At 37.6% G+C, this 26957-nt stretch overlaps 1 protein-coding gene across 7 annotated transcripts in view; it reads right to left on the reverse strand.

Moving 5' to 3' along the window:
• The window catches only part of LOC106662231 (triple functional domain protein), a 351395-nt gene that overhangs the window by 230647 nt on the left and 93791 nt on the right, over positions 1–26957 (reverse strand). For all 7 annotated transcript variants that reach the window (XM_024228191.1, XM_024228188.1, XM_024228186.1 and 4 more), the window contains one exon: positions 7123–7314. In XM_024228191.1, the coding sequence (XP_024083959.1) occupies positions 7123–7314 (192 nt within the window). The remainder of the gene's footprint in view (positions 1–7122; positions 7315–26957) is intronic.

Here is a 26957-nt window from a genome sequence, read left to right on the forward strand (position 1 = left end):
GAAGAGGATTAATAAGTGTTGACATTCATACAAATGAGTAATCCTGTAAACGTAAACAGAATATTTTATATAGATTTTTTTTAATGAAAACTTAAAATCCTGCATTATTTTCCGGACAACCCAATACATTGACCATTTGGTCATTTGTATAGTTTGTGTCTATAAGCGTATAAAATAAATCATCGCCTTCTTGAATGAAAGATACAAAGGAAAGTATGAGTGAGTGTGAGTGTGGTTTAATCAAACTGCAAACATGAAGGGTTTGGTTCGTTAGCTCTGAGGTAAGCTGTGCAAAATATAAGAAGTTTCATATAACACGCCGACTTTGATAGATCTGCCAGACCTCGCTCCTTCAGACTACTATCAAGCAATTGTTTTCATCATTTTAGCATAAAATAACGTACCTAATGATGTATTAAATTAAAACAAAGCTTTTTTTAATACATAAACTTACCTTTAAGGAAAAAATACTTGCTATTCCCATTGATTTATACTTAAAGGAATTTCACGCAATACCTGTTATCAGTTGGTAAAATAATTTATTTTTCGACAACGGATTAATTAATTGCACATATCCGGAAAATGTGACAAATGGTAATCCGTTTGTTTCGTACGATTTTGCCGATTCAAAAGCCCACGTGGGGCTTTTTTTAAACGAACTTGATTAATGATTATGAACTGACCATCTGGAGGTCAGCTCGTGCGAAATGTGCTGATTTTTTAATTTTAAGTGTGAGCTTTTCAGTAAATTTAGGAAGTCAATGGGCATTTCAAATATTTTTAAAACGCAATAAAAACAGAAATCTTTTAAAATCTAGCAAACGCAGCGCTAACGGAAGCATCTTTGATATACCTTTTATTCATCAATGCTTATTCTTTCTTGTAAACTTTACTGAAACTTGTTAACAATTTTATCACTCGTGTTACGTAAAATTTAAATAGTTTTATAAAGTTACGTGTAGTTATTAAACTTAGAGGAAAGGAGAACCCGGCAGGGAGTCAGCAGTTTTCCGACCCTCCCTTATCCGGTTAATGCTTATGTGATCGCTTACGCCAGGCGCAGGCGGATTTGGATCAGACAACGCTTATTCAAAACTAGGAAGTAAATAAATTTATTTGCCATTTTTAAGTAATGCCGTCGGAGTAATTTACACGGTTATAGTATAAATATTATTTGAAAATCGATAGCGAATGGGGTCATTTTAGACAGATCAATACTATGACCTGTTTTGGAGGAGGAGATTTGGAGGGCTTAAAATGTTTATCTTAACATGTTTAGGGTTTTTACACACAACAATCGAAGTAAACAACTTGAATACTTTTTGATTCGATCCTGCTTATTTTTATAGATATCTGGTGTATTTATAATGTTTGTTGGTCAGAATTGAAGGAGGGCATAAAATGTTTATCGGTCTTGATTAATTTGAGATTGTTTTTATACAATTTAAAAATGGACAGTAAATTTAGACAGAAAAATAGTGGTTCTACATACAAAAATCGAAGTAAACAACTTGAATACTTTTTGACTCGATCCTGCTTATTTTTATAGATCTCTGGTGCGTTTATGTTTATTGGTCAGAATTGTTTTTCTTTATTTTAATATAGAAGTTAAATGAAAATTACACCTTTAATACATTTGACTGATGAATACTTCGCCCTGTTTAGTTTCAGAGAAATTTTGAGGGTTTACTATATTGAATGCTCAGAATTATTAAATTCACTAGTTTTAGTGGTCCGCTTGACCAATTAATATATTTCAATTAATTAAGGCTTTTAGTTGAGACAAAAAAGTCAAGTGTCAGGAGCGGGATTCGAACCCACGATTCACGAGAGCTTTAGTGAAGGTATACTTCATTTTTACTTATTAAATTCACTAGTTTCCGTGGCCATTTCATTTGTCGCCGAGAATCAAGTAGATTACACGACATTTGAAAAATGGCAAAAAAAAGGAGGGAAAATTCAAAACATGGGGTGGAGGTGGGAAGTTAGTGTCCGAGTGGATAGAGGTCACTATAGCTCAAGTGGTAGAGCAGCGGTGTATCTTGCCGAAGATCGTGGGTTCGAATCCCGCTCGTGACATTGACTTTTTTATCTCAACTAAAAACCTTAATTAATTGAAAGCTCAGAATTATTTTCATTTATTCATCATTCATACACAGCGTCTACATTTAAACGAAAGTTTTTTATTAAAACAGTTCAAAAGATAGTTGATTAATTCAGAAATCATGGAATATAAAATATAACGAGAAGAAGACTGAGATGAAAAATTGACGTCACGAGGGAGACTCGAACCTTCTGCATTCGAATATCGTGGTTCAGGTCCCGCTTATGACACTAATTTTTCATCTCAGCCTTCTCCACATTGCATTGAAAACTGGTTTAGTTAACTAATAAGAATCAATACAAATAAGTAATCCAGCCTTAATTGTCTGACATAAAGGGATTTTAAAAGTGCAGCTAAGAATATTTAGGTTTTTTAAATATGGCAATGGTCCTTCTAATTTTAAATGTATCTCGTAGGGCCTTCAAATTGGCTACTAATTGTAAAATTTGGCGTAACCAATGTGTATTTAGTAGGATACTAAAAAATTGTTCCAACCATATACGAGAACCTGATTTATCTTGTGAAGATAAAACATTATTTTTCCCCAGATTCTACATAAAATACATGAACGCATTCGCCAAAACGTGACTCCAAGGCGAGAGATAGCGGCAAAAGAAAAAAGTCAAACAAAACGCAAAAGAATGGTGGAATATTAGCCATATGTAAATTGGATGTACTGCAGAAAAATATTACCCCGATAGAATTTTTAATTGAAACTTTCGACCAATTTGGAGGTCCACAGCGGGTCCAATTTTTTGCGAAATTCCGTCAGGTGAAATTAAACCCGATATGGGAATAAAACAGCACATCACTATTGCACGGCCATTACTCGCGATGGTATCTAATTTCAAAGAGATTGTCCAATCGTTGCAATTGCTTCCGCGTAACTTCAAAGGGTTGCTGCAACAGATTATGGTCTATAGGCATTTCGCTTTCACCGGCTCATCCTTCCATGTCTTCATGAAAGCGTGTCGGCGACATGTCTTCGAATTTATTCATACATGTTTTCACAGGGTTTGGGAAGAATCGGCGGTCACGCCGCGGAAATAGTTTTAAACTTTAACTCTAATGGGCAAACGGGAAAGTAACGGCGAAGGACGAGAGGTCCTTTAAAAAAGCGAAGAAATCTGTTTTTCCATCCAGCAATGGGACCCTTTTTCTTGTCGCGAGTTTCACTGGAAATGGAAAAGCCGGAACGAACGGTTTAAGTTCACGCTGCACAGACTACAACCTGTCTGTTCGAAAAGAATGGGAGAGTGAAATTTGACAAGGAAAAAAATCACCGATCAACTTTCTATTCACACAGAAACTTAAAACTGCAGCTCGCATTTTATTACATTTTCTAAACATCTAAAAACCTAACTGGGCAAAATTAAAATGGTACTTTTATTAACTATTAAATCTGCGAAGCGTGTCCCGACTTTAAGGGAGTAGCGACTGTTTTTAGGACAATCAGCTTGTTTTTCTCCTCTTCGGTAGTTAACTCCAATTCTACCTCGATTATTTCAATTCATTTTTTGAGTGGCTAATGATCCATTTTCCACCTATCAAAGGTTTTAAGTCAAGTCATAAAACAGAAAAAGCAAAACTAACTTAAAATTTGTCAGATCAGAAGTAACAAGCAGTCAAAATTAATTTTTTTTTTGTCAAAAAAGCATGACGGCATCCATCTAAATCCATCACAAATTATTATTTGGCGTGTTGTGAGTCTAACATCAGTGCACATTGCTAAAATTTCAATGCCTTAAACAAAAGGCTGACGAAACAAAACCAATACGGAGGAAAAAAGAACAAATAAAGTCTTATTTGAGTTCCTATTAGGACGATTTGTTGAACTTTTTATCACGTCAGAGCATCGGTACGTCGCTGTTTTTCCAGATGCCACCGAATTTCATTATCTCCGTCAAAGGAGACTGATCCCCGGATCGGATCTAAAGCTATCATCATCGGGTTGTTTATTGGCTCGGCCCTTTTATTTGTACTACGCCCCGGAGGGAAGAAGGGCGCGATGCCATTATGAGCAAAGTTCTCCGATCCCGGGCCCCTTTCGAATCCCGGTTACCTTGCACCACCCCCGCCCACCGACGGGAAAAGTTTTCTATCAGACTTATTATCGGGTTCATTTAAATATTTAGGATTGTGGAAATGCCTCGGGAAATATTAACGAAACTTTTTTACGAATCCGCCGTGCGCCCTTTATTAGTAATAAATTCCCACTCCTCATCTCTCGGATTAAATCAAAAGAAATCGGATAAAAGGGTGAAAACGTACCTATTAATATTTCAAAGAAGGAAAACTTCTTGACTTTTCCAGCCCTTGAAGGGCCTGTGTCACTACCAGCCGTTCTTATCTAAATCGACCTCAAGTCAACTATCTTAATTTTGATCTGCCTAACTTTCTGCACGCTCCAGGGTGTCCGTAGCAAGTTTAAGACCACTTTGCATTCTATCACATATGCTCCAACCATCGCAATTTTAATAAAACGCCACAGCAACCAACTTACAAAATGGTTGAACATCCTGCATCCTTCAAGGACTAAAACCCACTTTTAAGACTTCCCTTCTGGCCGAAAAAGTAAGTTTATGACCTAGAAGTAAACTGTGCATCTCATCAGCCTCAATAATCTGTTTTGAATAGTTCGAACCTGCAACTTGAGAAACTCAATTATGAACCTTTCAGCTTAACAAAACGCAAGTCCGTCGTCACAGGCTTTCATGGTTTTCTCTCACAAGACCAGTTATGTTCGCGAGGTGCACTGGTTGTTGAAAACAGGAGGAAAGGCGTGTACAGAAAGAGGAAAAGTATGCTTTCTTATAAAACAAGTTGCTGTTTGCACAGTCTTTGGAATCTTCGAGGGTCATGCTGACCATGGCTACTTGCGCGACTGTCGACTTTGATTGGTTACGGTTTAAAGAATTGAAGTCCACTCGATACATGCTTTCATCTGTCTACTCTCACCTACCACAAGACCAGTGCCGCTGTGTTCGCGAGGTGTATTGGTTGTCGAAAGAAGGAGGAAAGTTATGTACTGGAAGAGGAAGAGTATGCTTTCTTATAAAAAAAATTGCTGTTTGCATAGTCTTTGGGATCTTCGAGTGTCATGCTGACCATGACCACTTGAACGACTGTCGATTTTGATGGGTTGAGATTTAAAGGATTTAAGTCAAGTCGATCACGCGATCATCCAGTCCTTCACGCAATATGACAGACCTACCAGCGATCAGAGATGATCAAACTGAAATTTAACTTGTTTATCGTATAAGTTGCTTTTACTGCAAAAACATTCCTGGCTTCTGGTTTATGTAAAGAGATCTCTTCTTTTTTTGATTTTGTGTTAAAGTCGTTTCTTCCAATTAAACGTCAATGCCATTTACAAATCAAAAGTCATCTGAAGATTCCATCCATGTGCATTGCAAGGTTGTATTCCAAATTCTCAAACCAATTCACGAAAAACAACGGTATATTTTTCGAAAATCCGTTCTTTTTAACGAATCACAACAGTTTTGTGCATCATCAACTAGAAGTTATCGCAAGGGCGAGAGGGCTCAAGTTGAAACTGACGATTCAAGTAGGGAGCCGTAAATCATAAAATGCCCCCTTCAGACGCAGTCGGGAAATTTCACCGGTCTATGAAAAACCTTTCCTTCACGGACGTGGGCCCGTACTGCAACTCCCAGTGGGAAAAACATCAATAAACCCGATGGACCGCTCCCACCCGGGGCATTCCTCGATATTATTAAACCAAAGCCGAAGAGTGCGCACCATCTGCAGGTTATCGCCGGCCCAGGGAGAAGCCTGCAGCCAGTTACAAGAATGCGAATTGCAATTTTATCTTCGTCCAATTCCCCGGTTGGCTGGACTTGTTATTTTCCATCGCGTGACGTATAAAATATATCTGGGCCTAGTTTTTTTTTCTTTGGGATGCGGCCTGTCGTTGGGAAAAAGACGGATTGGTATTAACCACGAAGACGCTCAATCACAATCATTCTTGCCTTCAATCACCTTGCCGAACATCTTTTCATGTCTTTTACTTGCTTACACTCACATAACGGGAAAAACAGATTTTTGTGAAAGGGAGTTTATCATAGAGACATATAGTTTTCCTTTTTTGCCCCTGGAGAAAAACTAGTTTACTTATCATATCATTTCCTATAAAAATTTTAACATCATGTCAGACTTGTTAGTGATAAAATTAAACAGAAATCTCAGTGGCAATATTTCTTTATGTTAAGTGTAGGAAGATGCATGCTGAAGAGGTTAATTAGCCATAGATCAAGCTGAGCTGGAGAAAACCTTCCTTTCTACATGACGAGACTGCTCAGTTTTGAAATAAACTGCCAAAATGTACGTAGGAGTTTAATTTAATGTGAAAGATACATGCCATCCCGCGGATAAAGAAAAACTATCCAGAAACATTCCTTTTTGCGAACAGACTTTAAATTCCATTATACAAACTGCAATGGAATTTCCCTAAGACTGCAATAAATATTTGAAGACGCTATCATCATCTTTATTGTGACTCAATAAATGTCATTAATCATCAGATTAAATGATCTGTCGAAGACGTCATCTCTTGCGTGTTGACTCAAGATTTATAACATTCATGTCCTGTACTACTGACAATAATTTAAAATATATCAATATGAAGAAAATATATTATTTCCACGAACATATATCAGGGATAGATGATGTAAAAAGAATAATGAAGTCATCTGATGTACAGTATTTTGTAAGGATTCTTGTTTAAGAAGTTATGAGGCTCTATAGCGCGAGGAAAAATGTAAACAAATAGTGACATTTCATTTATGACCCAATTGCATGTAAAGTAAAAAAACTGAAATGCGTTTTATGCTCTGAAAGGGATTTGCCTAAGTGGCGGCTAGACCCAGAAGGGGTATTTATGTGTCGAGACGATGCTAGACACTTCCTGCAGTACTTCGGCACGCAAGGTACACGTCAAACGAGCAATATAGGTGCGTGCCCGGGTATAATTTAGGTAAATTTTTGACTCGGCGTACCTCTTTTTCGTGGGTGTAGAATAGGACGGCGAGGTCGAGCCTACGTCTCCTCTGGTCAACCCTGCCTGCGAAAGACGTCACGTGGCCTTCCAGCTCCTGGGCGACCGAGTAGATCTCTTGAGCGTTGCACTCCCCAGTCTGAGCGAGTTCTTCGGCAGCGGACAGCAGCTTTTCAGCGTTACGGTAGGTATTCTGAAACATAAAATGTAACAAATCATTTTAAAATTGTACAAGGAAAGCAAGTCACATAACTTAATATTACATTTAGTTAAGGAGAAATAAATCAGAATCCTTTTTTCCCCAGGATAAACTTGGTGATGAATTGTACGAACATACTAGGAAGCAAGGGTTTGGCATTAATCAATTACTACAATATATTGGCCAATTGTAGTTTTCCTAGTTAAGTTCAATGGATTCCGATCTTTCTTTTAAGAGGTGTCATTTACTGTAATTGATGCTGCAAACGACCACTTTTCCAGTTTACAGGTATGGTCGTGCTTTTATATCAGAGGGTCGGGATGGCCACCAGTTTTTTCACAAACAATATTGGTTAGGTATCTTGTTGATATTCTCACTATATCTCAGTTATTTTATATCATTAAGCGCAAATTTTTGTAAATACACCACGGTTCCTGCCCCACTGCGGTTTTCCGGGCCATATTAGGACTTCCTAGAATTCATTCCAAGATTATATGGGTGGAAGTTTAATTACTCCTCATTGCAAAACCTGCAAATGACCGATTTAGATACCTACCACCCTGAAGATAAACTATAGTACGCACTGCATTCACAATATGCCACATGAGACACAAGAGTTGTCTTTTACCACTGCCAAATGAATGAGAGAAAGTATACTTCTTCTTGAGCCGTCGATTGCATCCAGTTGGTTAGAATTGTTATGATCCGCAAATATCCCAAACCGCAGATATGAATTCCTTTGGCAAGTGTCAATATTCTCAGGACTGAAGGGTGCAGCTGGTAGTGGCCGACATTCCAAGGTCCCCGGATCAGTCTTGACACTGTTCTAGGATGGTCTGTTATGTTTTTTTATACCAGCGAGTTTGACGCAGACGACATAAAATACCACTTGAGCCAGATATATATACAAGACAAATATGTGCGTTTTGCCTCTAGACTCTGTGAGAACTTTCCATCTGGTAAATCTGCTTAAAAATGCGGCGACTACGAGTCCTTCAAGGGCTTTGTACTAGAGAGTTAAGAGATAAAACCTAACTTTTTTCTGTTTGCAAAACTGACTTGTCTTTGATGGGTTAGCTTGACTAAGTCTAGTCGTCAACGGCTTCCGTGTACCTCCCTCACCTACCTCGAGACCAGGGCCGCTGTCCCCGAGGTGTGCTGGCTGCCGAGAGGAGCAAAGGCTGTAAGGGGAAGATTATGCCTTGTGATAGGCTACTATTTGGACACTGTTCTGAACCTTCGAATTTGATGCTAAAAACCATAAAAGACCTCTTGGACACAGGTAGGTATATGAGAAACGTATAAAGGGCGTTTTGTGTTTAGCCAAATGACGTGGAATGTGACAACTGCCAACCTGATAGTCTGCTTTTTAATGCTGCAACTTCGTCTGACATCTGTTCCCTCCATTGCACTCTTTTGTCTAGGTACTTTAACGAATTCTTTACTCCATGGGAAAAGTATAGAGGAAAGAGAAAAGCTAACCTTTTGTTGAATATTCTGTACTGTACCTGAATGAAGGGTTTAGCTTCATAAACTTTCGAAACCAGTGCCGCTATGCCAGTTAGGTGTTCTGTGGTCATCTGGTTGTTGAGAGTCACGAATAAAGACAATATAAAGGAAGAGAATTACGCCCCCTTCCGGCACACTTAATTTTAACGGCTACGATATGGACGTTGACATTCATAGACACGGTAAGGTCACACCTGAAATCACCTTGTCCACCAAAGGGTTAAATTTGGGCCGAGACATTTCGTTACAAAAAAATAGTCATTGCTCTCCTCTTTATTTTCGAATATGACCTGATTTTCTTCCGTTGTACGTTTCATTTAAGATAAAATAGTTCTAGTGACCTGTGCCAATTGCAGTGTCTCCTATTGTTTTGTACGTTAGAATATACTTAATGTGGCAAAAGTAACTGTTAGTTAACTTGTAAGCCGATTGTAGTGTATAAAATCTCTTACCCCATATGAACAACATAAAACAAAAACACGAATTAAGCCGTATAAGCACGTCATTTTTAAATTGTAAAAGCAAGTAGGGTAGACGAACGGCTTAAAGTCGACTCATCAAGTATTGAAAAATATCTTCAGAGAACCAGGCATATTTTCCTCTTTTCGTCCCAACGGCGAGAAAAGTCGGACGGGAGATGTTCAATTTTTAATCAAAATACCGTCGGCATTATTTTTAGATCCAACGAATTCCGCTCTATACTGGAAACCCAATTTGCGACATACGCCATAAAACTGAGATTCCTAACACAAAATCGGAATCGATATCCAATAAAAGGGGATGTGTGAACATCGGCCACACAGAGAAAGCTACAACCGTCTTTCATGATTTCATAATGACAGTAACAATAAAAAAACCTTTCCTTTTTCGTTCCTTCGCAATATGGCCAAATATTAGACAACAATACCATCTCAACGATCGTAAGAATTGTGAGAATGAGAATTCGTTTATTTTTAGTAAATCCTATTTGTTCTGATGTAAGAAAGGACTAGCATCATAAAAATATGAATTTTACCTCAATCCTAAAATAATAAAGTATTATTACTATAAACAAATTTAGTTCTTTTTGAAACTTCCTAAGTAGAAATCTAAATGAGGGCATGTAGTACTTACATTCCCGATCGTCCTGATCCGCCAATCCTCGCTATTTTGGTTTGACATACGTGTTAAAAATAAGGACAGTTGTGATTTCAGTTTAGGGTTTATCGGGGAATTCTAGAAGATTAGATTAACAAACAGAGGATTAGTTTCGATTCCTAATTAATAATAAACGAACAAAGCATTGCTAGACGTATCGAAAAAATTAGGTTATCATAATAATAAAAAAAAAATTATTCTGACAAACCAACTATATGGCTACATGGTTAGAATGTACATATATATTTCTCGAAGTGAACCCTAACTATGAGGTTATTCGGTTATCGATCAACTGAGGTTATTTTCCGGTTTGAGATTAATGGGTTTATGGCTGATTAATTTATTATTTTAAATATATATATATTTTTTTTTTTTTTTTTTAATGATGGCATGGGATTAATTGTAGGACCCCATACCGAATAATCAATCCTAAACAATAATCCAAAATGATGGATAACAGAACATCATAAATTGGTGGATCAGCACTGGGCATGCATTTCTACAGCAACTTGGGACGAGAATTTGCGCTCGCAGGAAGACCAAATATAGTGCCAAAAGCTTCACTGTAAACACATTGTTGGAATCAATAATCCCAACCCGTAGAGTATAATCGAAGTTGGTGGAAAACAGAATAATATCGTAAATTGGTGGACCAGCATAGAGTATGCCTTTTTACAGACTTGGGGCGGGAATATGCGTTCAGAGGAAGGCCAAATCTAGCGCCAAACTCTTGACTGCACAATACATTATTGGACAATAATCCCAACCCAAGAGTATAATCGAGGTTGGGGGATAAGAATAATATCGTAAATTGGTGGATGGGCATAGGGCATGCCTTTCTACAGTGACTTGGGAGGAGAATTTATGTCCAAATATAGCTTGCTAACACATAATAGGATTAATTGAAGGATCACATAACCAATAATCCCAAATATCCTAGGCTATGCCCTATTCCTGGCACATACTGGTAGCAGACCCTGTGGCATTCTGAATTCCTTTTCCTATTGCCACACCTACATATTTTCCTGTCAAATTTCAGGGTGAATCAATTTTTTTTACATTTGGTCATAATTTTGTGAGAATATGGTGTTCTCCTATACCTTACATCCGTGACAGCCATACTTTTGACCAACGTTTTCGTCCTTTTTGTAGCCTACATACTTCTTAATTTAAGGCGTTTTTCACAGTTCTTGGAATGGACTAGTCTTGCGATTCAGAATTCGCGAGTACATTCATTGTTCGGACTCAGCCAAGACATTGACTCCATACCAAAATTCATGTTCCAGTCTGTCTTTTGGGAGAAGATAACGAAGAAACTTCATCTCTCCGGAATTTCTCTAACAATCTTTTGCTTTGAATAGAGCGTAGAATTTAGAATTTTTTCGGCAATGCCTTTATCTGATTTCAAAACCATTTTAACCGAAGTTTCTCCTGGGCTAACATATAAGCTGTCACACTTCGGTTAGAAGATACGCTTATTGATGAATGAGGGCTTGTTCGGAAGCACGTCTACACTGGCTAATGTTGGGCAGCAATGAGTCGGTGAAATATGGGACGATATTTAAAAGACAAGTAGTCTGGGCAGCCCGGGCGCAGGCGATATCCACTCCGTTTACGAAGGATTGTCTTGTAACTGCAATAAGTGCCCCAGCCAATCTCTAAGTTTAAATAAAGACGGTTTTGGGTTAATTAGGGTTAGAAGATTAGATTTGGAAGGAAGAAGATTGAGATTGCTAATTAACAATCCACGAACTAAACACTATCTGACGTATGGCCGAAAATAGAGAGCATCGAGATGGATTCACAATCTCTCTGACCTGAGGGAAAGAGGGTGGTTAATTGAATTAAATCTCCCACCCGTCAAGGGATGATATTACGTTTTTTTTATGCCTCCCCCAATTTAAGAAAGGGGGCGCTATTTCAATTTCTAGGCACGCGACCCTTTGTGCGAATACGGCGCAACCGATCGGGGTTGTCGTCGGACGCTCAAAAGGGTCCATAATTCCAGCAGGCCTTAATGCGCTTTTTACGAGCACATCCATTCCGCACAAGCGGAGAAATAAGAGGGTAATTCCTCGGGGTGATACATTTGGGACTTGTTACTTGGGGAAAACGCGAGCACCGGCATCTCTTCGACCTGTTGGGCGAGATAGGGCGCGGAAAACAATGGAAGCGATGTCCGTTTATTGTCCCATCGGATCTCACCGAGTACTGACGTCAAATACGACATTTACATCGCCGCTTCTATTCACTCGAAATGCCCTTTTAAGTCCTTTATTGACATATTTTAAACAATTGCCCCAAGAGTGTTAAAATATCTTTGACACAACAAGGGTCATATTTTCATATAGACCAAAATGCTTAACCTGTATGAAGGGTTTATATGCAATAAAACCGAAGTATTACCATCTGCCAATCGTAAATTCTTATAATAATAGTATTAGAAAGGGGGAATTGCACAGGGAGCAATGAAGCTCCCAATAAAAATTAATATTTGTTTTTTCTCAAATTGTTTCATAACTTCACTTCAAATCATGAAAATTGGCTAAGTAAAGTTTTATTATTGTAGGGAAATGTTAGGAATTTTTAGAGAATAAATGTTTAGCAAAATATCAGCCAAAAGAAGAACATGAGCTTTCTGAGATTTGACTTAATTTTCAATACTGCTCGTAGGCTTGATGTTTGCTTTCATGATTGCTAATTTTTAGAAAAAAACAAACACATATTTTCATAGTTGACATCAATTTCAACACTGATCATAGGTTTGACGTCTGCTTTCATGAATGCCAACGTGAAAAAACCTTATAAGAACATAAGTTTTTTCACCTTTGATTTTATTGCTTTATTGTCATAGGTTTAAAGTCTGCTTTCATGATTGCCAATGTTTACAATAAAAACACACTTTTTCAGATTTAGCTTCATTTTCAACACTATTCATAGTGATGGTTAGGTTATCTCAACCAAAGCCTTAACTACTCATAGGTTTGATGTCTGCTTTCATAAATGCCAACGTTAATAAAAAACCTAAAAAAGAACATGAGCTTTTTAACTTTTAACTTTATTCTCAATATTGCTTAATAATCAATAGGTTTAAAGTCTGCTTTCATGATTGCCAATGTTTAGTAATATATTGGCTAAAGATAAGAACATGTGGGTTTTCCGCTTTGAATTTATTTTCAACACTGCGCATAGATTTGAAATTTGCTTTAATGATTGCCAATATTTAGTATCATATCAGCCAAGGAAAAAGAACATGCATTTTTTCCGTTTTGACTTTAATTTCAATACTGCTCATAGGCTTAAAGTTTGGTTTCATGATTGCCATGTTTAGTAGCATATCAGCTAAACAAGAAATATATGAGATTCTTCTGCTTCCACTTTATCAACAATATAATAGAATAAAAGTAAAAATAACACAAATGCAATAGGAAAATTCTACTAATTGGTTTTGCCGAAATATCTTGCAGTCGTAGCTGTTGATTTACACAAGCATGTAATTTATAAATTTATTTAACCAAGAAAGACTTACAAAACGTCAAAATAGAGAGATATGGATAAATTATTATTTATTGACAAAGACTGAGTGGTGACCTCAAACTATCAACGATTAAAAGAGAGATCGATAAGGAAATATAAATTAATTATGCAATTAAGATTTGTTAATAAAGGAGAACTTAAAAATTGTTCCCTAAAGATGGTAGAACTAGAGATTATCACAGAAAACAGGCATAAACCATGATAAACTTTGAACGTTTGTTGTTTCTAGTTAGGTTAATAATTTTATGACCATCGCCTCTCAGTACGTCTCTGCGTTTTTTATGTTATCTTAACTTTGAACATACTCTACATAAACAGCGTTAATTGAAATTCCAGACGTCATCCTTGATGATATCTACAGTTAATCGAGTTCAAAGGTTGTGTACAAATTTAACGCTAATGCCTTTCCTTGTTTCTAATTTGGTATATCAAAGTGCAAGTGTTGCTGTTTGTTTTCTGATGACTTAGAGCGTTTTCTGTCCACCGAGTCGGCCCTCCCCTTAAATTTTAGAAGAGAGATTCCGAAGATAAAGAATATCAGAAGAATTGTTAGAACCCGAGTGGGACAATAGGGCCGAGGGCCGGCACAAAAGGACTAAACGGAAATCGGGGGAGTGAATAAAAAAAAAGGTACTGGCTTTAATAAGGGCGGACAAAAATGGGGCCAAGAAGGTGGAAATACGAGCAAGGACAGATGCACTGTCACATCTGTTTAGGTGACACGGCCGTGCTTCAATTACTATGATTTACCACCCAAAAAATGAAACACCGTTTCAAAATCCCATCATATTCCCCTTTTATCTTTCTGCATTCTGCAATTTTACCTCCCCGTTGATAAGAAATGCAATATTAAAAAGGCTACCTAAGAAAGTCGGAGATCAAAGCTGGCACGTTGTGTATCGAATTCTTTCCAGGCTTCATTTTTGGAATAGATGCGATATTAAAATCATTTTCCGTTTTACAAAGAATTCGAACCGGTCTTCTTGCATTATAGAGAGGAAATAAACAAAACAGTGCCTATTTCTCTATCATTCGAAGAAAATGAACAATTCTCGATACGACACGCAAGAATGGCACAATTACACAGAAGAAAAACACTTTGAGCCCTGAAGATGATCTCAATAAAGATCGAAACGTTGGCACGATAAAGAAAATGTTTTTCTGAAACTTACATCACACCAGACCACATCTCACGATTTCTAAACAAAAATCGATTAACGGTCACTAATCACCACACACAAAAATGAACAAACATCAAATTAGAGGGTATAAATGGAACCCCATCCCCTACCACTGACCATGTGCCTATCTTTTCATGGATAAACGACTGACTCCAGGCTCAAGAGTGAAAAGAAAAGCAACAATTAGACATTGAAAACAAATTATTAAATTAAAAGAAAATTATATGACCTCTCTGTGGTTGTGAAGTGTGGGGAACCAAAGTTTCCAATTCCCAACGTCTCCAATCAATTCATAATCAATTGTTAAACCTCGTCAAAGCCCGGTATAAAAATATTGCACCAATACTGAACATCCCTACATAATCTACCATTACGACAGTTCGCTTCGAACACTACCCGAAAATTTTCCAAGACGATTGAAGCGAAAGTGGCCCCTAGATCTTACTGAGATTGATGAACTTTTCCTACAAGAAACCATTCCAACCAAACTTTTCCAAGAAAATATTCAATTATAAATATAAAATAAATATAATAAAAAAATGTTTTCATCTGTCAGAAATATTTCACCATTTTGCCTTCCTTCATTGGTTTATTGTTTAGTGTCCTTCACAGATTCCATTAAATTTGGTGAAAAGATGTGTCACGTCTGACATGGTCATGATCTGAAATGACCAAAATACCAGAGCTAAATGATTTAATGGCGTTATATTATGATAACCCGCTGACCAACACGAGAACACATATTGTGAATGATAATTTTTTTATCCATTGATTGCCAGATAACATAATATTTACATTAAAAAAAAGCATTGGACTTAAAACTCTAGATGGCAAAGGACCAGTTTCGCGTTATTTCGATAAACAATTTGATAAAAATTGTTCAATAAAGTTAACCGGATTCCATAAAATTTTTAAAAAGCGTTATATGCAAAGAAAATAAGCCACATGGAAATCCTGTGGTGGAGCGTTTTCTGCATCAGATAAAAACCAGGATTGGGGCGGACTTCCTTTTCCGTGGGAATAAATTTATTATCACGGATAAAACCGGCTCGTATCAAATAAATCTCGCGTTTGTCTAATCGAGCCGACTATTTAACCCTGTTCTAGTTAATTCAAACTGAGTCCTAACCGGGAAAATTTCAATCACGCACTTCAGTTGCTTTAAGGAGTTATTTGAAAATTTCAAAAACCCGAAGGAGCTTGGTTTTATCGTGGTTTTAAGTCGTGAAACTTGGATTGAAAGGAGCTCGAGTACCACTGAAGGAGAACAAGGCACTTCTTGTGGTTGACACCCCAAACATGGACCCCCTAGTTTTTCATACAACACGTGCACCTCAACGCCTTTTCCCTCGTACTATCCGGCTGAAAAAACCTCGATGCATTTGACGCCTATTTATTACAAGGGAGACGTTTAAAAGGGTGAAAATCTCCTCGTTCCTCTGAGGAAAATGGGCCTGTTCATAAAGGGAGGTTATAATTTGTTTTTCGATCTTAATTAATGCAAACTTACGATGATTTTTTTTCTTTTAATAAAATACTCGAAACACACAGGGAATCTTATGACTTTTGGTGGTCATTAATAAGAGCAAAATGTAATACTGCGTAGTTTACGATTTTTAATAATTCGAGTTGGGGGTTCATGAAACCATAAAGATTGTAGGAATTACGTGCGTAGTTATTGCTTTCTTAATATTACGCTGAATTAAATAAAACGTGGGTACGCTTGTACTTCCTTTTTAGACACACTGTCTTGCTAAATCTTAACTGCTTAGGACTAGGAATAAGACTTTCCTTTCATCTAAATAATAATAAAACGAATTTTTATTTTCATCGATTTCTCACTAAAGCTTCTTTATCTAGGATAAACCCAGTAAAGGAGTTCAGACAGAAGATTAATCGTTTCCTAACCTGGGTCCGCTTGTACTCGCTTTTTTTACCACACAGTTAACTAATGTTGTTTTTCATTATTGTTTTGGTCCATGTATTTTTAAAAAACAGTGACTTAAGCTATGAATCAAATATCCAGAACCTAAAGGGGCTTTCTCTTCTCATCCAAATAATAATAAAACGAATTTTTATTTTCATTGATTTCTCACTAAAACTTTTTTATCTAGGATAAACTCAGTAAAGGTTCATATAGAGTAAGACGCATTAATCGATTTCCTAAAGTGGATTCGCTTGCAATTGCTTTTTTATCACATTGTTATGCTAAATCTTAACTGCTCTTGTTTTTCATTATTGTTTTAGTCTAGCTGTTTATAAAAACCAGTGATTTAAGCTCTGAATCAAATATCCAAAACTTAAAGGGATTTTCTTTTCTCATCTAAATAGTAATAAAACGAATTTTCATTTTCATTGATTTCTCACTAAAACCTCTTTAGCTAGGATAAACACATTAAAGGAGTTCATACAGAAGATTCATAGTTTTCCTTCTTGTTTGCACGAATGATATGTTATTTATCATTTCCTGATATATAGGCGAGAAATCAATTGAAATTCCCTTTACTTATGCAAAGGAATTACTTTTACTACTCCGTACTTAAGATTTCCCCCACGTCTATATTGAAAAAAGATCAAACATATCTTTGAAAAGTACATATGGCATTCCGTCCCTCTACATAGGGGTAGAAAACGCTCAAGTACTATTAATTATTTAAGAGCGAAAGTTTTCTCTTCCATACCTTCCAGTAGCTCCAAAAAGATAATTGAAACAACATGGGCTCGGAAGTATACGGGGAAAGTCGATTTTTATTAATGTGAGGGGTATAAGAGGATTTTTCAATGGCGAGCATCCGCTTCTCATGGGTTGAGAATCATTCTCAGGAGGTTCACAAGGCGTGGCCCTTGAATGGGCTCGTCGCCGGTCCGCCCGGTCACGCTGTGGGTAAGGAGCCTTACTCCGTTCACAGACGTTGCCCTTAAACAATGGAACAAGAAGAGGGCCCATTGTTCGTATTCCCGACATCCTCAATCTCACTTCCTCGCCGCGTACGTCCGAGAAATGGTACAAATCGATTTGTGTAGAAAACAATCGTGACAAAATTTTAAGGAAGGTTTGCAGTTTTGCACGGCTGATTTCAATTCACCTGAGGATAATTTACGTGATTATTTTCAGAAATTTAGGCGATAAAAGGGCCTTATTTACAATCCTACCAAAATATTTTACTTCTATTCCTTCTGAAATATTGCCAGGTAGTATTTCTGTCAAAATCTTAACAACCTGGATCCGTCTAGCCTCGTTGGTGGCGAAACCTAAGGGCGTCAAATTCAAATGTTTGTCCATAGCCTTAAAAAGCCTTTTAGACGTTATTGACTCCAAATCCTCGATCTCATTTCTTCTCATAATTTGTCAGATGACTGGTACAAATCGATTTATGCACAAAACAATCGTTAAAAATTCAATTTGGGTAGGACGTGGGCGTCCTATTTAAATTGATGTAAGGATCCGAGGAAAGCAGGGACTCAAACGTAGCATACTCCTAACTTCCTTTTCAATTCTACCCAAATGGATAAAACTTCTGTTATTTCCAGGTAGGATTTTCGTCAAAATTTTAACATCCACGACTACCTGGGTCCGTCTAGCCTTGTTGGCATGTCATCCTGACGGATTGCATGTATTAATAAAAATGTTAAGCTTTTTAGGCTTACTATCCCTACATTGTCGATCAACTTATTCGTAGAAAACAATCTCAAAAAGTGAAATTTCACCAAAGCAACAAAACCCAATTTTTGGGAAGATTTGCATGGCCGATTTAAATTCAAACATTTTCTCTTCTCTTTCACCTTCCTCTCTCAAATAATCCTCTCTTTCTATCTAAAACTTCTATTTCTTTCATTAGTAACCTCTCTTTCTATCTCTCGCTAACTCACCCACTCACTCTCTCTCTCACTCTCTCTAATCTCACACACACCCTCTTTACTCACTCAGTAACACATACACACACTCACACTCTCTCTCTCACTCAGTCACACACTCACTCTCTCTCTATAAATCAAACTCACTCACTCTCTCTCCATCTCTCTCTTTCTCCTCTCACTCACACTCTCTGACTTAGTTACTCACTCAGTAACACACATACACTCTCTCTTTCTATTACTCGCTGACTCACTCACTCTTTAATCTCCCTCTCTCTCTCTCTCTCTCTCTCTCTCTCTCTCTCTCTCTCTCTCTCTAATCTCACTCACACCCTCTTTACTCACTCAGTAACACATACACACACTCACACTCTCTCTCAGTCACACACTCACTCTCTCTCTATAAATCAAACTCACTCACTCTCTCTCAGTCACACACTCACTCTCTCTCTATAAATCAAACTCACTCACTCTCTCTCCGTCACTTTCTCTTCCTATCTCTCACTCACATCCTCTGACTTAGTTACTCACTCAGTAACACACACATACACTCTCTCTTTCTATTACTCGCTCACTCTTTAATCTCTCTCTCTCTCTCACACACACATCCTCCGACTTAGTTATCTACTAACACACACTCCCTCTCTTTCTTTCGCTCGTTTATTCGTCTCTCTTTCTCTACATTACTCTTCTCTCCCTCTCCATCACTCTCTCTGTAACTCACTTCCCACTCTATCTCTCATTCATTCGTTCAGTCATGCTTCCTTAATCATTATCTCTCCACCTGACTCACTCACTCCTATTTTTGGCAGGATGTGAGTGGTCGATTAACATCACTGTCTGGTCTGCCTGACCACATAGGCATATGAATTATGCCTGAACCATAGGTTTGTTTACAGTGCAGGTTTTCCTATTTAATGGTTTTATTCGATGGAGTGTAGTGTTGCGGGCATTTAGTTTTTAGCTGTCTAAAATTTCAAGACCGACGAAAATTCATTTCCATGTGTTAAGAAGATTTTCGTTTCGGAACAAGTTAGGAAATGGAATAAATTACAATCGGTTTCGACAAAATTGAATATTATAAAAATGATCAGGACCCATCTGGTTTTTACGATGAAGACAATACCCCAGGGGAGGAACAATTAAAAAAACAAAAATAGTCAATATAATCTCCCCGAAAAAGATTGCTACCCTCTCAAAAATCCTTTGAAGTGATTATCTCATGGCAGAAGCCGAAATAAACGCATTACGTAGATGAGAAAGGTCGACCCGGCCGAAACAAATCCTTTAAGGGATGATCCTTTTGAAAACTAACGCGGAGTCCCAGGACGTCGAATTCACTCGTCGACTGCTAACACCCACCCTACGAGAAAGGAACAAGTTAAATACCTGGGTTTCATGGCTCTGCATTAATTCGACACCCCGAATAAGCCTCTTAGCGCATTCCCCGGCGTGCGGTACCGGGAAGGAAAATACGGAGGTATTCTCGACCGGGAGAATTGTTTAAATTATACCGCCCCTGGGTTACAGTTACCCGTCTGACATATTTCAACTCTGGATAGACTTAAAAGGATTGCCGGGGAGAATAAAAGACAAGATTGTAAATGTAGACAGGGTAACCGGCATCACGCATTTTGGGAGAACGTCTAAAACGTCTTATCCTTATCTTTTTGTCTTCAAAAATCTACAGAAATTCAACGCACAGACGCGGCTTGTATGAATTTTAACTGAGAGCACTTTCAGAACCACGGTCCGTCAGGTACTCACGTTGTTTACAACCAGGGGACAGGAGTGGATTCTTAAACCTCCCAGTTCTCACGGACAGCCTAGAGAAAGATTATTGAACTCCCCTGAATTAACGAGTAAAAAAGGGAAACTAATAACTGGGAATTATCGCCGTTTGGGACAAAACGGTAAGTGTGATTATTAACTTAATTTCTCTCCGCTATAAGACGTTTCTAATTACAACTGTATATTAAATATTATGCAAGAGTGGGAAAGTTTGTCCATCTCTTCTTCAATATTAATTAGATGCTCTACATACTGCATTAAAGCTGGGAGAATATACAGAAAATATTAAAGAAAAACAGTTTTTTCCCCTGTTTAACAGCTTTTTAATAATGCAAGTACGATTGATAGCAATTTACAGTAAATTCATTAATTAAAAAGTATGATAATTTATCATATATGACTAATACTACTGGCATCTGACTATATGCATTATCCTTTAAATAATCCTAAAAATAGGTAAATATGATAATAAACGTGCCACTGTTTCGTCAGGCTTTTCGCCAACTGAGGAACATGGGCTTTAAGCATTAAGCAGTTGCATTACTGTTCCGCATAAACACTGCATTATTTGCACAAAGGCTTCACATTTTCATCACAATGTCGGGGAAACAAAGACAAATCCGTTGGGATTTCGCGTGGGCAAGTCAGTCCACAAAGTGATCCCTCATCTCTCGTTATATCCATTTCCTATACAAAGGCAAAACACTATCATCAATCATTCCATCAAACTGAAGATATTATAAATCAAAATCGTCAATTATGAGAAAAGAGAAAGAAGAAAAGGACGAAGTAGTACAAGAAAATAAATTATTCGAAAACTTCTTTTTTAAGTCTGCGATGTTTCTGATCCGTTTTGATTTCCAGTGGTTTGTGACCAATTTTGAATCCAAGCAAACCACCTACAGACAAAACAACGTGGTTCAGATTTGATCCATAAAAGCCAGAAGACATCAATTCCAAAGTTAAAACTTCTTGCTATTAATCAAGACTAGCCTGATGGTTTGACATCTCAGCACAAATTTCTTTAAAAATTGTCTTCAAACCATCCAAAAATATCAGACAGCCCTTTGTGCAGTTTCAGTTAGTGCATATTAAAGCGGAGTAGGCTGATGCGATAAATGAGGTGCTAGAAGAATACCTAGAAAGTATAATCGATTCAGCCCAAACTTCTGAGTGTTTTTTTTAATTGACCAATTCAAAGCTGAGAAATCCGTCACAAACTGCATCGTCCGCACGTTTTAGTTATGAAAGTACAGGACTTTGATGAAGGAATTGTTAAAGAAGAGGTCCAAGTGATAGCAGAGCAAAACTAAGTTCGGCAGTAGACTTCAGAAATGTTCCAATGCTACAGGACCTTTCACAGATGGTGAGAAAATTTTAGTCCAATCACTTTAAAAAAATTTAGGAAAACCTAATTGGCTTTAACGACCGTATGGTAGTAGAGCTCAAATTTTAGCAGCAGACTACAGTGCATATTTTTGAATGGCTCTAGGTAGACAGAAACTTTGGTCCAGCCAAGTTGCAATGTTTTGAGTAAACATGAATACATTTCAACGAACATATTAAAAAACCAGAGAACCTGAATGGAAGACGACTGAAGAGAAGTGACTTTAGCGAAGATAGTGTCGAAATTAAAAACCGACCACCTGGTTTTTGCAGAAAAAATGGCTAACTTTACAAAAGCATATTTTCTCAGCCTATTAAGTCACAGACTACGCTCTGTCTCATTGCTTAGAAAATATTACGCTGAATAAGGTACCTTTTTTAAATGTTTTCCTACCTTCAGTCATTCATCAGTAAATTCAAAAATTCGGGTCACATGTACGTTAACTTTTGCACTTTTTACGATAAGTTCAAATTGACCTGTGGAATCAATCGTCCTGGAGCGGCGCCCAATAACAATCGATAAGAAATTTTCATAAGCTTTCAATTGGTCACCTTCCGCTTTGCCCGATTTCTCAACCGTTTTCGAGTAATTCGCGATTTTTGGGCAAAAAACGTGGTTTTTTCCGTGCACGTGGAAAAAACAGACTCTCCCGATTTTACCATATATAAGCCGACTGTTTCAATACGTTATTCGAAGCCAAACTGCCACAACACTAGTGAAATGGGAACGAAAACCTGAATTTCCGTGATGAGGTAAACAAGTGGTCGTCGACAGTAGAAGCATTACGCATTCCAAAAGGTCAAAGTAATTTTTCTTACTTAGTAAAAATCATCGCTTCCCTGTTCACCTTTTTTGAAAAAGTCTTTAGTTGTAGTTGTAGAGCGTAAAATTTGCGAAAACATGACGGATAAAAATTTAAGCATTCGTGAAAATCGGGGGAGAGAGAGTGGTATGTAAAAAAACACGTTTTTCCCCCAAAAATCGCGAATAACACGAAAACGGTTGAGAAATCGAGATAAACGGAAGGTGACCAATTGAAAGCCTATTAAAATTTCCCATAGATTGATATAGGGCGCTGGTCTAAGAACGATTTCCTGAATCCACCGCACAATTTGAAGTTTTCGTAAAAAATGCAAAAATTAACATGTGCCCGAATTTTTTAATTTACTGATGAATGACAGAAGCTAGGAAAACATTTAAAAAGCAAACTTGTTCAGCGTAAAATTTGTAGGACATGAAAGCTTAAGAATGACTAGAAAAACAAAAAATAAACAGGGTTGCTTACACGCGAACAAAGATGAAGAAGAAGGAGGAAGAATGAATGGGAAAGAGAATCAGGAAGAAGGAAGTGAAAACGTAAATATTCATTAATTACGTGTGGTATAAATGAATGATTTTGTAGATATTATCTGAAGATTCATGAATTTTTGTTATTATACTGGCTGCTTGATTTATGTATAGATATTTTTTATATACTCGAAAAGAGATTTCTCTCTAAGTTTCTAACCAGTTCTGTCTGAAATTCAATAATTGGACATACAATTATTATGATGCCTTTTCTGGCCGATTCCCTTCTTTTGATGAATCGTGCTTTAAAGATTGACATCACCGTCAAAAGGATGTGACCAAAACACGCAAATCGTTACTTTCTCTTTCCAATTTTTCAATAAGAGAATGATAGTAGAAATCAGTACGAATGAGTTGATGAACCGAGAAAGCAATTCCGCCGAGACCACGTATCGGCCGGGCCGTGGTAATCAAGGATTCGAGAAAATCCCCGAAGGAAAAGGCGACTTTTCCGGACGAGTCACGAACTGTCCTAACCCCTGAGAATGAATATAGACGCGTACTGCCTCTAAGGTTAATTCAGCATTGTTTCCGTCGTGCAAACGCCGTTAGAAAGCATTTTTCGCATGCAGAGAAAATCGAGAGGAGAAAGTATATCATTTCCCATTGGATTGTGTACCACTCGGGATCAACAAGTGCAACTAATTGAAAAAGAAAGACGTATTAAAAGGGCATATTGATTTTGTAATCATCGTTAGGGGACATTTAAGCCGGCAGTCATTTTTTTAAAGCCGTCACGCTTTTTCTTCTTTACGAGTAAACTTCGCCTAATCTTCCGGCTTCTTGTCGCGGGTCACAGGGAAAGCGGGTGCGTGAAAATCGTCATTCGCGTTCCGCTGAACCCGACAAATCAGGCCCAACTGAAGGAACTTTTTTCTCAATAAAAGTTTCGTCGACGATGGATCACGCAAAGCATTAAAGCTTAGCCTTGATGATATATTTGTTTAAATATATATTTTTATTTGTAGCTCTCTCTATGAATTCCACTCGTTTAAACTAAGAATAAATATAACTTAAAATTTGATGGACAGAGTCTTTAAACTTAGTTCTCCTAAATTCCATAGTGAAAACAAAATAGAGTCAAATAAATGCTAGTCAAAAACCAATATCTTATGTCACTAATTAATACGTTAATTCAAGATAGATTCTTAAACACAATGAGATAAAACTTGTACTTGAAGACTACACTATCGCTAGATATAATGGCTATCACCTAATACACTTAGCAAATAATACTAACAAAAAAAAGGTGATCAATGATGATTATAAAAATGTAGCTAAGTCCCAAGACTTTGTCTATTTCTCCTAATCTTTTTCCAAATAAAGTTTAAAATGCTTCAAACACGAACAAACGATAAACTGCGTTATGCAGCATCAGTTTTTCGTAAATTTTCGACCTTACATCGATGAGGTTTGCCGAAACATTGGTCCATCTACGTTGCAATTTTTTGCGGAAACCTTGGAAATTTCCGTCACAGAAACTGCTCGCATCAATCCTTTTTAAAAAGATGGTTCCTACTCACAGTAAGTAGTTTAGAAACAATCCGAATTTCGACAAACAACTTATTGTGAGTAGGAACCATCTTTTTAAAAAGGTTGAACTCCACACCCACTCCATCATTCATAATTTCTACTGCTCGCATCTTCCGCACAGGTTCGTTGATGAAAACAGAGGACCTGGATGAAGGTATGGTCCGAGAGGAGTAACTTACTCACGACCGTAGGCAAGAGAGCTCAAACTTCAGCGTAGCCTACAGCACTTATTCTTGAATGGATACAGATGAACTGTAATAACACCTTAAATCGATGAGGTTTGCAGGTTCCACCCACGTGGCATTTTTTTGTAACCCTAATGACATTTTAAAGCAAATTCGGAGAAGTTGTCCGTCAAAGAAGCTGCTTGTATTGTCCGCACATATTGTTAAAGAAGCCAGGAGGACTGGAGGAAGGAATGGCTCAAGAAGAGTGACTTTATCCAAGTCTATATGGCAGCAAAGCTCAAAGTCCAACAGTAGATTACAGCAACTAGTATTTCAGAATGGATTTATGATTGCTATGCCATATGCAACTTCTCTCAGGAGCTGCTGTCATCACCCGCACATGTGAAACAACAGAACCTGGATGAAGAAATAGTTGAAGAAGAAGGGGACTTTAGCCAGGATAGAGTGGTATGAGAGCTCAAAGTTCATCAGTACACTATAGAAACTGTATGAAGTTTTATGTTGCTTTGATAAGTATTTGGACTAAGGAATGGTTGAAGAAGCCAGGACCGTTTGGTATCAAAGCTGTTAAGTTCAGCAGTAAACTACAAAAACTACGTTCCAATGAATACATATAAAATTGGACTAAGAACATCTTACATTGATCAGGCCTTTATTATTTTAGTATTTTTGTGACGAAATGTTGGACTGGACCTGTTTATACAAAACCTTCATGCACCAGGTTCTGTGCCACCATCAAATCTGTATTTGAGTAAGAACATCTTACATTGATCAGGCCTTTATTATGTTAGTATTTTTGTGACGAAATTTTGGACTGGACCTGTTTATACAAAACCTTCATGCACCAGGTTCCGTGCCACCATCAAATCTGTATTTGAGTAAGAACATCTTACATTGATCAGGCCTTTATTATTTTAGTGTTTTTGTGACGAAATTTTGGACTGAACCTGTTTATACAAAACCTTCATGCACCAGGTTCTGTGCCACCACCAAATCTGTATTTAAGTGTGCAACACCGTCGATTGATGTATATCGGAGGTCAATTTTGACCTTTATAATCGTTTCTATTTCGTCTTCCTCCCCAAAAGACCAGTGACGACACTTTTCCCGGACTGGCATCGCGTAGTGTTTCATTAACGTCACAATTTCAAGAATTAGGCGAAAACCTATTTCAAGAGACCAAAAAAAAATCTCTGCCAAACCGGTAACGGGGTAGGAGGACATGTACGTTTAAAAATACTCCGTCCTTGCCAGCGATTTGACCGCGGACGCCCCGCGACACGCGACACGGCCCATGTCTTTTTTCGACTCGAGTCCGAAGCCATTGCATCATCATTGCTGATCGAGGCAAACCGTTAAGGCTCGCCTTAATTTTATGACGTAATTGAATTTCCTTGTTTAGAGAAGGCATTTTTCCAGGGCCGGCTAACTTTGAAGCCCTCCCGTCATGTCCGTCATCCGAGATATTAAACCAGAAAGAAAGTCGAGCAGAGGTACGAAGTTTTAAACAACTTTTCCCAACTTGGCGAAAGGGCCGGCTTTAAATTGTTTATAGGCCGATTTCGCTTTCTTAAATGTTTTTCTCAACTATAAACTTTTACTCCTATTCTAAGTGCCATAAACCTAAATGAACAAAATTTAACACCACTCAAACAGAACATAAATAACATTCAATGTATTCAAAAATGCTTTCTGAGACTTTCAGTTATTAATATTCCATGAGGAGATTGTGAGGAACTGCGGAAACTTAATTTGTCCTATGCTAAGAGAAGGGGAAGTAGGCATAAACAAGTCCCAATATGTGACCTTAGTTGATGTTCACTTTGACAGTGGTGAACGCGTGTGGAACAAGTAATCCATCATGAAAGTATTAAACGAGACAATGCACTTAGGCCGGGCTAAAACGGCAAAATTACTTCTGTATTGTTCCAGTTTATGGGTTTAAAAGAACTTAAGGGATTGTAAGACGCTTTAAAAGCTGCCCTCTCACGTCGAGTCAATTCATTTTGAAGGGCGCTTCGTGTAAATTGAACACGGAAACTCCATTAGAACTCCGATGGTTAAGCAATCAATTTTTTTGCAAGATATGATATAAGAAATGAGAAAAGTGATCGACGGGGGGGGGGGATTCTGTCAAAAGAGAGCCCGTATTTGGCTTGTTTTGAGACGAGC

The sequence above is a fragment of the Cimex lectularius genome, unplaced genomic scaffold, assembly GCF_000648675.2.
Source record: "Cimex lectularius strain Harlan isolate CLEC.00 unplaced genomic scaffold, Clec_2.1 scaffold170, whole genome shotgun sequence".
Taxonomy (NCBI): Eukaryota; Metazoa; Arthropoda; class Insecta; order Hemiptera; family Cimicidae; genus Cimex; species Cimex lectularius.